Source organism: Phodopus roborovskii, unplaced genomic scaffold, assembly GCF_943737965.1.
Source record: "Phodopus roborovskii unplaced genomic scaffold, PHOROB, whole genome shotgun sequence".
Taxonomy (NCBI): domain Eukaryota; kingdom Metazoa; phylum Chordata; class Mammalia; order Rodentia; family Cricetidae; genus Phodopus; species Phodopus roborovskii.
The window spans coordinates 11827735-11842796 of record NW_026126525.1 but is presented as its reverse complement, the minus strand read 5'-3'; the positions used below and the strand labels follow the sequence as shown (position 1 = coordinate 11842796).

General features: G+C 38.2%; 1 protein-coding gene across 2 annotated transcripts in view; it reads left to right on the top strand.

Moving 5' to 3' along the window:
- Uso1 (USO1 vesicle transport factor) overlaps nt 1–15062 on the top strand; it is a 60133-nt gene that overhangs the window by 8961 nt on the left and 36110 nt on the right. For both annotated transcript variants that reach the window (XM_051198270.1, XM_051198269.1), the window contains exons 2-4: nt 4234–4320; nt 4621–4685; nt 8275–8351. In XM_051198270.1, the coding sequence (XP_051054227.1) occupies nt 4234–4320; nt 4621–4685; nt 8275–8351 (229 nt within the window). The remainder of the gene's footprint in view (nt 1–4233; nt 4321–4620; nt 4686–8274; nt 8352–15062) is intronic.

Genomic DNA, 15062 nt, shown 5'->3' with positions numbered 1-15062 from the left:
GAGGTCATGTCAAACCACCCAACCTTTGTTTCTCCTTCTCAAAGTAAACAAAATCCCTTCAATACTCTGTGTAGTATTACATTTTTGTATGTTTTTATTTGCTGTTGATGATTACTTTGTAACAAATGGCCCCCTGAGTGTTGTATTGAGTGATTTTCTTAGGCACAGGGAGGTTGGAAAGTGTCTTCTAAAGATATGTTAAACTTTTTTGTTTGTTTGTTTTTGTTTTTCAAGACAGGGTTTCTCTGTGGCTTTGGAGGCTGGCCTGGAACTAGCTCTTGTATCAGGCTGGTCTCAAACTCACAGAGATCCGCCTGCCTCTGCCTCCTGAGTGCTGGGATTAAAGGCATATGCCCACCACCACCCGGTTTATTTTTTAAACTTTTTAAAAGATCTATTCTGCCTGCAGTATTCTGCCTGCATGTATCCCTGCAGGTCAGAAGAAAGCACAAGATCTCATTGCAGATGGTTGTGAGCCACCATGTGTTTGCTGGGAATTGAACTCAGGACTTCTAGAAAAGCAGGCAGTGCTCTTAACCTCTGAGCCACCTCTCCATCCCCATAAATATATGTATATTAATATATTTTTATATAAAATAAATGTATTTTAGATAAAGCTTTAATGAGAAATAAATATAAAACAAGGGGGTCATTTTTGGTTTGAGAGATTGTTGTTTTGATTTTTCTTTTAAACAAGATCTTACTCTATAGCCCTGGCTGGCCTTGAACTCACAGAGAGTCACCTACTTCTGCCTCTTGAGTCCTGGGATTAGGGAAGTGTCACCACACCTGGCTAAGATTTTGTGTTGATTGGTATGGCAAAAATATGACCAGTGGCTCACAGGAAACTACCCTATGCTTTCCTTCATAGGAGTACACGAGGATGCACGCAAATTCTGTGTCTGTGGTGACTAGCTAGAATGTAGCTGACAACAGGGACAGTTAAGCAAATAAATAGGAGAAGCCAACAGTCAGTGTTAGAGCAGATATACAGAGCAAAGGCAGGATCCAATAGAGTTCTTCATTTTTTTTTCTCTCTTTGGCTACTGAAATAAAAATAAATCTTGTCATAATTAAAATCAGTATATCATTTCCCATCACCAGGAATATTTTTTTCCATTTTTTTCTCCCCAATAATTATGTATCTGCAAAGGGATATCTTCTCAAAAGTGAATCAATTTCTCTGAGACTTGCCTTTTAAAATATGTAATAGTAGGTATTGGAGATTTTATTATTATTGGTCACTAATCAAAGAGAATGATGATTTGCCCCAAACATCTTACAAAATATTTATTCGGAGACCAGCTCTGTGTGTGTGAGTGCTTTTGTGTATATGTATACACTTGCACTAAGGGTTGAGTCTACACTCTGAGCATCTGCTTTATCAGAGCCTAGATTTGTGGCACCCATAGAATGGATGTTGGTTCTGTTGCTGTGAATGGAGCTAGTAGACAGGCTTGAAGGAGAAAGAAGTTTCTCTTTGTCCAGTAGAAATACAAGCTAGTAGGCAACAGGGAACTTCGCTCCTTAAAGCCCTGAACAGTACTTGCCATCACCTCCAGTACTATACTAATATAAACTGGTGAAGATTCTTTATTACCATCAAGTTCAAATTCCAGGCTGAGACAAGTTGAAAGAGGAACGAAGAACACAAAGTTTCATTTTAAGAACATGACCTTGAGCTGGACAAAGCAGCCTTACAGACTACAGCCAGGATTTCTGAATCTTCTTCGAATCCCCCATGACAGCGCCCCTTACCAGCAGGAAGTAGTTTGGAAAGAACAACGCCCAAATTCCCAAATTTGTGAAGGGGAGAGCCCCTTCACAGTCTCATGTAGCTCAGGCTAGCCTTGTTGAAATCACTTTGTACCCTGAAATAATGACCTCAAACTCCTGATCGTGCTGCTGCCACTCCTAAGTGCTGGGTTACTGTGTGCTACGACAAAGGGCTGTTACGGAAGTTCTTGTCTGCTACAGTTCAACATGAAGAGATCCTCAGGCACTAGAGCTAAGTACTTCAAAAGAGACAACATCAGGAATGTTAATACTGGATGAAATGACTGCAAAGGCCCATAAATAATTCTTAACAAATCTACAGTTAGCTACCTCTGCAAAAACAAAGCAAGATTTTAAAAAACCCATAAAACTAATGAAAGCTGATCAGCACCTAGGGGAGGGACTGCAGTATTACTCAGGGCTTATATTCATTCTTTAAACAGAATCACAAGCTTCATGTTTTCAAGAGATAAATAAGTTGTTTTATAAATTTATAGCAGAAAAAAAAGGGAACCAACTACTTAAAGAAAATTGTATAATTTTCATTTTGAAGACTCAATAAAATTATTATGATAGCAATTACAGGTTAAGGATGGAGTGATTTCTAAATGTAACACTGTAAGTAGCACTCAGATACTGAAAGTGTGAGCATTTGAGTGATACACCATCACCTCATTTATAAAATTGTCGAAATACTCTCATTGAGTGAATGACAAGTTTTGTTTGTCTGTTTTGTTTTTGTTAGACAAAATCACACTAGGTAATCCTGGCAGCCTAGAACTCTCTATGTAGACTGCAAGCCTCAATCTTATAGTGATCCTCCTGCCTCTGCCTCCCGAGTCCTGGGATTAAGGTGTGAGGCTGCCACCACTGCCATTTCCACCACCACTCCACTTAGCTGTCTTAAATAAGAGAAGTAACACAAGTACTCTTAATATACAAATGAAACTTCCTTTATTAATTGAAGGTTGCAAGGGTTGTCTGCTCTGCTTTCTCTTGAAGCTCTGTAGTTCTACAGTGACACATTTTTTTTTTTTTTTTCTGGTTTTGGGTTTTTAGATGGAATATTTGTCATATTGAGGATCTCATTTTTCAACTTAAAAAATACACACTTGTGGGCAGGCAGGATGGTGCCATGAGTAAAAAACACTTGCCATCATCCCTGAAGACATAAGTTCAATTCCTCAGAGCCACAGGGTGGAAGAAGAGAGTGTTTTTCCACAGATGGTGTTCTCTCTCTCTCTTTCACTCTCTCTTTCTCTCTCTCTCTCTCTCACACACACACACACACTTGGACATCATGTGCACCTACACACACATACATACAAAGTAAATATTATTTTACATATACACTTTTGCCTCTGTGGGCTCATTTTCTTCTACTATTGCTTGTTTTTATTATATGATGTTCTTTTTATGTCATTACAGTTAATTTGTTTGAATAGCTACAACTGGGTCCTCCAAATAATATGCCACAATGTATTTGACTTTTCCTCATTTGATAAACATTTGTCCAATGTTTTTCTGTTGTATCTAGTGTTCTGATGTTTATTTTTAAGTTCAGTTTGAATGCTAATTACTGCAAATTATTTTAAAATATTCTGTCTTTAAACTTTAAAGATTGTGAGACACACCAGGTGGTGGTGGCACATGCCTTTAATCCCAGCATTCGGGAGGCAGAGGCATGTAGATCTCTGTGAGTTCAGAGGCCAACCTGGTCTACTGAGTGAGTCCTAGGACAGCCTCCAAAGCTACAGAGAAACCCTGTTTTGGAAACCCCCCCCAAAAAAAAGATTGTGAAACACTTAGAACTTTAAAATTAGGGGCTAGAGAAATGGCTTGGGACTAAGGGACTGACTACTCTTCCAGAGGACCAGAGTTTGATTCCCAGCATTTATAAGGCAGCTCACAGCTATCTGTAACTCCAATTCCAGGAGATCTGATGCCTGCTTTAGGTCTCCATGGGTACCAGATAGGTGAGTGGTACACAGACAACACATGCGGGCAAAATACTCATACACAAAAATAATTTTAAAACTTTTAAAGCTTAAAACTTTATATCCACATTTTGCATTTTCTTAGCTCATTGCTTAGCTGGACTGTGGAGATAGCACAATGACATGTTAATAACTTGTACCCTGCCCTGCTGTAATTGACCCTCCATTGAAATCATCCTGACAAGCACCCTGCAGAGCTCTGATCCTACCAGTGACTTCTCTCAATTCCTCGGTGGCTTTGATTTACTTATTTGACTTCTTACTTGCCCCTTCCCACTTTCCAATTTTCGGGGGGGGGGGATCTCTGTTGATAGTATCACCTAAATAAATAGACTTGGGAAGGACCACTTCCTCAATGTCCCTTTGCTGATTTCTCCAGATTTAACTGGTGTAAATGTGGGAGTACAAAACTTTATGGTTTCTTGTTTTATTGTAATGCTGGTTTATTTTTCATTGCTAGATTCAGAAGCTCTGTGACCGAGTAGCTTCATCAACTTTATTGGATGACCGAAGAAATGCTGTGCGTGCTCTTAAATCATTATCTAAGGTTTGTAACAATGAACGATTGCTTCTTTAAATTCCTTTCCCCCTATGTGTAGGTGTTTTGTCTGCAGGTATGTCTGAACCACTTGCATGTGTAGTGCTAGTAGAGGCCAGAAGAGGGTGGTGGAGTTGCAGAAAAATGGGAGCGGTTGTGTGGCTGCTGGGATTCAAACCCAGGTCCTCTGGAAGATCACCCAGTGCCCTTAACCACTGAGCCATCTCTGTAGCCCCAATTACTATTGTCATTGGTTTTCCATTTGGACATTAGTAATAATTAGTAATGACATTTAACTGTTTTGTGTAGAAATACCGCTTGGAAGTGGGAATCCAAGCTATGGAACATCTTATCCATGTTTTACAAACGGATCGGTAAGTTTCATGTACTGATTTTTCGTACTTTTTTTTAACTTTTAATTTGTTCTGGAGTTACCATAATCATTTCAGAAGATAGTAACATTAAGTCTACTACATTTTTATTCTTAATTGACATTTAAGAAAACATTTATTGAATACTTGTATAAGCCACTGTGCTAAGCGTTAGTTGAGACATAAAAGTGGAATAGAATGACCAGTTATGGTAGTGCACATATGTAATCAAAGCTCTTGACAGGTACAGGCAGGAGAGGCAGGATTCAAAGTCATCTTTAGCTTCCTAGCAAGTCCTAAGCCAATCTGTGCTACATGAGATTCTGTCTTGGAAAAAAAAAAAGGGGGGGTGGTAATAATGTAACTTATTATAATGGCTTTGAGATTTTGATTTGTGTTGCGTAAATGAATGTACTGATACTCATTTACAAAAAATATATGTTAAGTTTGCAGATTAAATCAACTTTTCTGCTTAGGACAGTAAATGCACAAATAAGAGTCTGATGTTAAATCTGGTGTGTCTTTAGAGAGCAATAACTCAGCCTGTTTCTTACCATACTTAGTGTTTTAGTTACTTGTACATAGATAGTTTTTATATCTTATCTCTGATAAAATGTCAAGTTTCAGCTGCTTGTCACACATTTCTACTCCACTGAGATCCACATAGGATCTCAAATTCAGCATCAGCTGGGGGGACAAGCATTTGCTGTATAAGTCTAAGACCCTGAGTTCAGATCCCCAACACCCAGATGAAAGCTTGGCATGGCTGTTTGCTGTGGTGAGGAGACAGGTGTAGATCCTAGGGCCTTGCTTAATTTCTGGTTCTCCTATTCCTGGCCTGTCTTTGCTTCAGCTATCTTTTCTTCTGAATTTATCCCAATCAATAGTACCCTTCCTTTGAGTCAAACACTAAAAGATCCCTGCTGAATTCATCCCTCTCAGCCAAAGAAAAACAGTAATCGTGTTTTCAGTACTCAGTATGTCTACCACTTAAATCATTTTCCTGGCTTTTTGCTATGTTGCAAAATATGAAAAAGTACTTTAAAATTTGGTGAACAAAGAAACAGTTTATTGCTTCGGAGTTTCTGTGCTTGGGGATTGAGAGCTGGCTTAGTTAAGTAGACCCAAGGTCTCTTATGCTGTAGTAGAAATACCACTGGAGACTGCAGTGAGCTTGATATGCTGGAGGCTCAGTCACATGGCAGCTGCTAAGAGGCCTCAGCACCCCTCCGTGTTGCTTCCTTAAGTGTGCTTGTGTACACTAGTGATAGATGGCAATTCTGAATCACTCTGGGACTTGTGATCTGAGGGAGCAAGGAGAAACCCTGTATGGATACTCATTACTTACTCTCAGAATCACATAGATTGTAGTCATCGGGAGTACATAAGTTGCCTTCATGTAAGAGGCTGTTCATTAGGCTCCACCTTCTGAAAACTGTATCAGAGAGCTTTAGATATTTTCTAAAGCTCTTTAAACTATATTTTATGCCTCTGATCTCTTTGTAACTTACGTATTTATTGTGTTTCACCAGTTCATTTGTAGTGTAAAATCCAAAACCAAATTTCTTATTTATTTATTTATTTATTTATTGGCTGGTTGGTTTTTATTTGCTTGGTTTGGTTTTTCCAGGCAGGCTTTCTCTATATTGTTTTGGAGCCTGTCCTGGAACTCGCTCTGTAGACCAGGCTGGCCTCAAACTCACAGAGATCTACTTGCCTCCCGAGTGCTGGGATTAAAGGCATGTGCCACCAACACGCAGTGGTTGGTTGGTTTTTTTAAGGCAAGATTTCCCTATGTAGCCCTGGCTGTCCTAGACTAGCTTGCTATGTAGGCCAGACTGGTCTTGAACTCAGAGATCTGTCTGCCTCTACCTCCCAAGTGTACCATCACCACCTGGCTATTTTGTATTTTTTTCCAAGTCCAAATCTTAGACCCTTTTAGGAAATTATATTGGAAGTATTTTATTTATTCTTATCATTGGAATTATTTAAATGATTAGTTTCAGGATCTACCCATCTCCACGCCCAGTACTGGCGTCACAGGCATGTACAGCCATATAGTCTTCATGCTTACATAGGAGATGCTCTCACCCTCTGAGCTTATCAGCAGCATCAGTTGCTTGGAGGTTAAACTCGGGGCCTTGCACATGCTAATAGATGTTCTGCCCCTGAGCTGAAGACCCAGCCCTGAGTTGTGAACTTCTTGGGGTGTCCTTGGCCATGTTAAAGAAGGTCTCTTAATTCTTCAGGTTAAGTCATCTCTTAGAAGGTGTGTTTCAAACTTTCTGAAATATAGAGCCGTGAATAGTTTGTATAAAAGCCCATTTTGTTGAGCAATCCCATTCTCTGATAACCATTCTGGGCTGTCCACCTTTGTTTTCGCTGTCCTTCTTCATGTGTGCTGTCTCTTTGGGACCATTATGACATTCTTGTTTCTTAGTTTCTCTGGATGCTGCTACCATCCTCTACAAGAGTGAAACTCTGACAGATTTTGAAATTTGTCAGCAAATATAAAATCTTGTGTTTCTTGATTATATAAATTGTACATAATTACTGCAAGAACTTTTTGAGACGAAGTATAGAAAAGTTAGACTACGTACAGATAATGCTATTTTACATGTGTATGAATGTACATATACATAAAATTAACAGGCTCTACTGCTTGCTAGTTTTAAAGTTTGATTTACTTTATAAATATATGATGTTTTAAAGAACATATATGCACACATAAATATACACTGACATGTTTTGCTAAATGGAATTAGTTTTTTGAAATTTTTTATGGATATGGGTGGTTGCCTATATTTATGTCTGTACACCATGGGCATGGTTGGTGCCCATGCAGGTCATAAGAGGGCATCAGATCCCCTGGGACTAGAATTATGGACCGTTGGATGCTACCATATCCATATAGGTGTTGGAAATTGAACTAGATTCCCTTGGAAGAATAGACAGTGATCTTCTGAACCATCTTTCCAGCCCCTTTTAGGTTTTTTCCTTACTTGATACTGTATTGGAATTTGTTTAATTATCATTCTATCACATATCTTTTTTTAGAGGGGGGTGTTTTTGCTTTCTTCCTTTCTTTTTTTCTTCCTTCCTTCCTTCCTTCCTTCCTTCCTTCCTTCCTTCCTTCCTTTTTAAGGCAGAGTCTCCTCTGTGTAACAGCCCTGGTTGTCCTGGAACTCACTCTGTAGGCCTGCTGAGCTTTCTGCTCTGTGAGTGCTGGGATTTAAGGTATATGCTACCACTACCCAGCACTTTTTACAATTCTAAATAAATCTTTATGTAGTCTCTTATTGTTTTATATTATTATGGTTTTTACTATTATGATGATGATGGTGATGGATGATCTCACTGTGTAGCCCAGCCTGGCCTGTGACTTGCAGCCATCCTCCTTCCTCTGCTTCCTGCATGCTGAGATTACAGGTGTGAGCCACCATGCCCACCTTTACACATTCTTTTTTTCTAATACTTACTTAGATTAAGTTTATAGATAAGAAATGAATATTTTATTGATTTTATGAAGGAACTGCCACAGCAGTTTAAATCCAGCCAGCAGTCTGTAAGTATAATAATTTCTTTTTTCCAGTTCGGATTCTGAAATAATAGCTTATGCTTTGGACACACTCTATAATATAATATCTAATGATGAAGAGGAAGAAGTAGGTAAGTTTCCAGCTATTTTACTGTATTCCATATATAAATTAGCTAGATTATACTAATTTTGCTTTAAAGTTGAATATATTTATTTTATAAACTTGTTCATTGTCATAGGTTTTGTTTTTTTGTTTTGTTTTGTTTTTAAGTTACTTTTTGCATCAACACAATAAAGGCTAATCTTAGTCCTAAATAGTGCCGCTAAAATGAAGGCTAAGTGTGTGATCTGAGCCATTATGACGTGATGGAGTGAGGATGTTTCTGTCTTTAAATCAGGGACTCCCTATGCAGCTTGGACTAAGCCAAGCTCAGTCTCCTCCCTCAGCATCCATAATAATAGGGTTACAGGGTGTACCACCTCTCATCCACATCCTTCCATCTTCTCAATGCTTATTTTTCAGTTAACATACAAGGTATTAGATATTGTGACAGTTAAAATAAAATGTGTTTTAGTAGAGTCTCTGTCACCTCACTCACCTCCCCCAGATCCTGTGTTTGTTTTTTGGTTGTTTTTGTTATTATTGTTGTTTTTCTAAACTGTGTCTCACTGTGTATGTAGCTCTGGAGGTCCTAAATTCACTAGGTAGACCAGGCTGACCTCAAGATCCTCTGTCTCCCGAATGCTGGTGTCACAGGTGTGGACCACCACCCTGCAGGCCCTTCTTTCCTAAGCTTTTTCTCTTTGGGTTATAATTAGGCAGTATGCATATTAGCCACTCTGAGTTCAGTAATCCCCTTTGGTTGTTGGTTGATTTCTGTATGTGTTATTACCCTTGTGCTTGTTATGGGTTAGAAGCCAAGTTAGGGGATGTCTCTCTTAATACTTAAGCCTTTCTTTTCCTAAGACTTTGTTGATTTATAAAGAGCAACAATTTATTAAATTTAGGAAGGGTGTGTGTGTTGTTGTTGATTTGATATGAAAATACAGATCTGTTTGAAATTCATCCATTTCATTGGTATGCCCTCCTTTCCCTTTTTATTTCAGCATACTTGGATACTTAGTCCTTTACTTTGTTATTTTGTGAAAGACTTGGTTGAGTGTCTGTACCTTTGTTCTGTAGATTGTAAAAAGGCATTAAGTGAGTAACATTTCATAGTGCTTCTGAGAACATTGGCATAGCTGGTCACAGTAAGATGAGTGGGGTTCCCATTATTTTAGAGGAAAGAGCAGACATACTCATGTGATTTGTAATGCTAATTTATACCAATGTATGATAAAACAAAAACTATAAATAAATATTGACCTTACACATACTTTGTTAACAGTTCAGCCGAAAAGCATGTGCATGTTAATCACACAGGGTATTGATAGTATGTGTGCTTGAAATGACATGGCGAATAGTCATGGTCCCATAGAATGAAAGACACCTTTTCTTAAGAGTTTATTTCTCTGTTGTTAGAGGTTTATTAATTTTGAAGGGACAAAGAGCTCTAGCTGTCATGGAACTTGCTTTGTAGACCAAGTTGACTCCAAACTCAGAGAGATCCTCCTGCTTCTGCATTCCGGGTGCTAGGATTAAGGGCATGCCAAACCATGCCCAGGTATGCAACACACTTATTAAAAAGTGGCTTAAAATACCTTTATGTTTTAGATGTTGGGTAGGGGGGTGGTTATTTCTGTGTGTATTTGGGATCTTATGTTTTACTTACTTGAGTTTTTTGAGACAGTTTCACTCTGTAGTTCAGGCATGCACTCATCACTTGCCCAGGCTGGCCTTGCACACCCAGTCTATGCTTCAGCTTTCCGGGTGCTAGGGTTATAGACAGGCGCCACAATGCCTGCTTCTGTGCTCTTTATTTTGAATCCATCTTTCAAAAGTCTTTGTGATAAAACAGGAAAAACAACTTTTGAATAAACAGTAGTAATTTTCCTATGGAGTTTTTCTTCAGTTGAGTGAATTTTTAAAAACTAGATATGAAGAAACATGTTCTTGAGTTGTGTATTAGTGCCTTCTCTTTAATGCTTCATTGTGAGGTAATTCTGCAATGACCCCAAAATTCTATTTAGAGTTCTTTATCTTGGGAATATTTTATAACCCATTAGTGTTAAATCTATCTCCTAGTCCTAAAAATAGAGTGTATTCCATGTGTCTTAGATGGTCCTCAGCTGTTTGACTTAAATGACGGCATCTCACTTTCCAAAAGCTACACTGCTTACTTGATCTGCTCCTGTGTTTATAAGATAGATATGAATAATTTTGTCACCTGCTTTTTTTTTAATTTATTTTTGTCTACCTTTTCAGATGATGTTGAAGGTAAAAGTTTGCATTTTCATGTGCATGTTGCTGTAGACATAAGACCTGGTGATATAAAAAAGGACACTGTCAAATGCTGTTTCTTCTGGCTGTCAGACTCAGTTATTAAAAAGGAATATTTAATAATCAGCTGTCCATACCATAAAACAATTCTAGTGTATCTTTTAATAAAATCAAAAATTTCCCCAGATAGTTCCATCTATTCAAATTTATTTTGTGTGTTTTTCCTGGAAGACCCATTATTTATAAGTAACATTTGAATATGTATACAAATTTTTGTGTGCAAATCTACTTCCTGGAAAACATATTATTTATAACTAGCATTTGGATATGTATACACACAAGTATATACATATCTACATATATTGAGTAAGCCAGAAAGCATTGGGCTCAGAGAATACACGTATGTTGATGTTGTCCCTTTAAAGTGTCACTTCCAGTAACTTTTAACATAATTAAAATAATCTTCATTATTAAAATAATCAGGTTTTCTTTTTATTTTGTTTAACTAATACTCCTAAATATGTTTTAGAATAAAGTATTATCTAAAGTAGATTTAAAATAACAATTGCCAATACCTAACAGAAAACTAACTTACTAAAATACTGTTTCTGCCTTCTGTGGCATTGATTTGGTTGCTTGAAAGGAAAACATCCCAAAGCACTGCCTTGATTCTTGTCGGCTCTTTCTTTAGAGTGTGATGGATCAGGAGCTTTGGTTTCTATTATTGTTTTGTCATATTTGTGTAGAGCTCTAAAATATAGAGAGTCTTTCATGTCAATATCTTACTTAATCCTCATAGCAGCCTTCAAGGTAGGTGTTGCTTCTCTTTCCTCAGATAAAACATATAAAAGGCTGGCCATTGTCACTCATACACTATGACATGGTTAACAGAAGATCTATGTCTTCTCTCTCCCTGTCCTTTCTTGTTTTTTAAATACTCTGTGGATTTTTCAGTTGAGTAAAGTTTGACCCATTTTACTTTTCTAAGTAGAATTTAGAGTTGTGTAATTTGCATAAGTGGTTGACAGACAATTGAGATAAGCATTTAAAAATAGGTATACCTACTTAACTGTTGGGCCACAGAGGTAAAAGAGTGCATGATGTTCTTGCTTTGTTAGTTAGGACTACATCTCCTTTTCTTCTCTTTTTCAGGGACTGGGGATGGAGGGGGATGGAGTTGTGGAGGTTTGGCTTTTGTAGATCAGCCTGGCTTAGACGTTGCAGTGATCCTCCTGTCTCTGCCTTCCGAGTGCTGAGATTACAGGCATGTGCCACCATGCTCTGCTTTAGATCGCCTCCTTCTATGCAGCATTTTTGTTCTCTAGAGTATAGATGATGAACTTGGTGTAGAGTTCCACTAAAAAGTCCCAAGTGTTTTTTAAAACGTTTACACTTCAGGAAAAAAAAAAAAAAAAAAAAAAAAACATACCCCTGTAAATACATTTTAAGAACAAACATATTTGTGTGTTTAGCTAAAAACTAGTTGTTTAAATAGATCTGGAAAGTGGTGGGACACACATACACACATATATAAAAAGAGTATGTATACACACGCATATACACACACACACAAGTCTTTGATTTACTCTTCTGTTTTAGATTTATCTTTGCTTTAACAATGGATTGCTTTTTTCCCACTTATATTAAGGGATCACCTATTTTTACAGGTTAGAGAAAGATTTGCACATAATATTTAACTTAAGATTAAAGAGATAAACTCAACTGTGATATAAGTATGCCAGTGTGTCAGGCTGATTTGTCTCATGCTTTGGTATAATAGATATAATTTTGTTTTGTTTTATTGAGGCAGGGTCTTTCTACATAGCTCTGGCTATCTTGGAACTTACTATGTAGACCAGGCTAGCCTTGAACTCTCCTTCCCAGTGTGCTAGGATTAAGTGTGCATCACTAGGCCAAGTTAGAAAAAATTTCTTACGGCTGTAGTTTTGATTTATAACTTTTAGATATGATTAATAGTTTTAACAAATTTAGCACTAAGAACTTTGTGTACCATTGCTTAGCTAGTTTGAGGGCACTCCATTAGAGTTTGCAAGTGCTGGGGCTGGAGAGATGGTTCAGGGGTTAAGACCCTCAGGCCCCTTTTCTCAGCTCTCAGATGGTGGCTCACAGCCATCTGTATGTGCAGTGACTCCAGTCCCACAGGATCTTACACCCTCTTCTGGCCTTTGTAGGCACTGCATGCATATGGTACTCAGGCATACATGCTGCAAAAATACCCATGCACATAAAATAAAAACAAGTAAATCTTGGATCTGGAAAGATGGCTCAGTGGTTAAGAGCACTGGCTGTTCTTCCAGAAGACCAAGGTTTAATTTCCAGCACCCACATGGTAGCTCATAACTGCCTGTAACTCCAGTTCTAGGAGATCTGATACCCTCACACTGACATCCATGCAGGCAAAACACCAACTGGTTTGTGCATACAAAAATAAATAAAATAATTTTAAATAAAACTTAAAGTATTGCCTTAGGGCTGTGATTTTTTTTTTTTAAATATTTATCATGGTAGTAGAAACCCTGGTTCAGACAGTGGTCTTAGATTATACCGCACTTGTTGAATTCAAAATATAGAGTCAAATTGATAATAAGCTGCAGTGTTTTATATGCTAGTTACAGAATAAACCAAGGATATTAACCATTTCTTGATAGGTTATTCTCTCGTGTTTGGTGCAAGCATTGAATTAACCCTTTTATTTGGCCTGCATTCCTGAATGTGCCCAGGGGTTCTAAGAGTTGTCTTGTATTTTATAAAAAGTTCCGAAGTTAGATATATAAATATAACATGCAGTGTTCTCTTCAGAGGCCCCACAAAATTCCCATGAGAAAGCTTGTGGCTCCTTTGTCAGGCACTTGCCTCTAGGCTTTTGCTTTCACAGAAGCATGTTACCATGCCCCACTGTCCTTCCAAGGCTCAAAATGTAGGTTAATGATTTGTTGTTACCTGCATAGAACTATTTCAGCATTTAGAAACACAACTCACAAGCTGGAGAGAGAGATGCGCAGGTGTTAAGAGCATTTGTTGCTTTTGTAGAGGACCCAAATTTGGTTCCCAGCACTTACAGTGGTTCACAACCATCCATTATGCTAGTTTCAAGGCACCAAGCACACACATGGTGCGTATGCATTACATACAGGCAAAACATTCATGTGTGTAATCAAAAAGGTAAATATAACTTTTTAAATTAACAACAACAAAAAAAAAAAACATTGTATAGGATGAGCCCATGAAATCAGTACATTTTCCCTTCTTTGACTAGCTTGCTTACTTATTTATTTACTTATGTACTTATTTATTTTTATCTTATGTATATGGGTGTTTTGTCTACATACCGCTTGCATTCCTGGTGCCTACAAAGGCCAGAAGAAGATATAGGCTCGCCTAGAACTGAAGTTACAGACAGTAGTGAGCTAGCATGTGGGTTCTAGGAATTTATTCCAGGATTCCAGGTCCTCTGGAAGAGCAGCCAGTGCTTTTAACCACTGAGCCATCTCAGCCCCAATATGCAACTTTAAATCCTTTCTCTTAGTGGCCATTGAGTTGCTTCTAGTTTAGGACTACTGAAATTTGATGAGATCCATTTTTATGAACTTGTTTTTAAATATTTAAGCTTTTGTATGTGTTTATTCTGTTGCTGTAACAAACACCACAATCAAAAACACTTAGGGGAGGGAAGGGTTTATTTTGCTTTCACTTCCAAGTCACAGTTTATCGCTGAAGGAAGTCAGGGTGGGAAGTTGAAGCAGAAATTGTTGAAGAATACTGCTTGCTGGTTCCTGTCCATGCTTAGCTTTTAAAATACAGCCCAGGACTACCTGCTCAAGGGACAGTGCCAACCACAGTGGGCTGAGTGCCAGACCTAAACTGCTTTCTATGACATCCTCAACCCCCCCACTCCCATCTTTCATCTCTGGTGCCTTCAAAACCAGTACCATAAAGGGACTCTTATACCTTGCTGTATTCTGTTGTCATATTGATATGCAGGATGGGACAGCCCCCATGGACCACAACTTTCTGTTGTTCCAGTGAAGCAGATTTCACCTCAGTGAAGCTGATCCTTGTCAGTCACAACTGACCTTTCAGCCCCATCAGACCAACATGCCATTGCCCATTGAAGCACAGTTAATCATAGCTAATTCTTCAGTCGCAACAGATCAGTACACACAGATTCCTTGGGGGGGGTATTTTTATTATATCTGTATGAGTATGTTTGCCTGCATGTATGTATGCCTGATGCTCACAGGGGTAAGAGGACATTGGATCCTATGGAACTTGGGATCTTGAGTCACGGATAGTTGTGAACTACCATGTATGTGGGTGCTGGAAACCAAATCCAGGTCCTCTGTAAGAGCAACAAGTGCTCTTAACTGCTAAGCATCTCTTGTCTTCTTTAGATTCTTAATTCAGATGTCACAAACTGCCTTAATAAAGTCTTTGCTCCCCT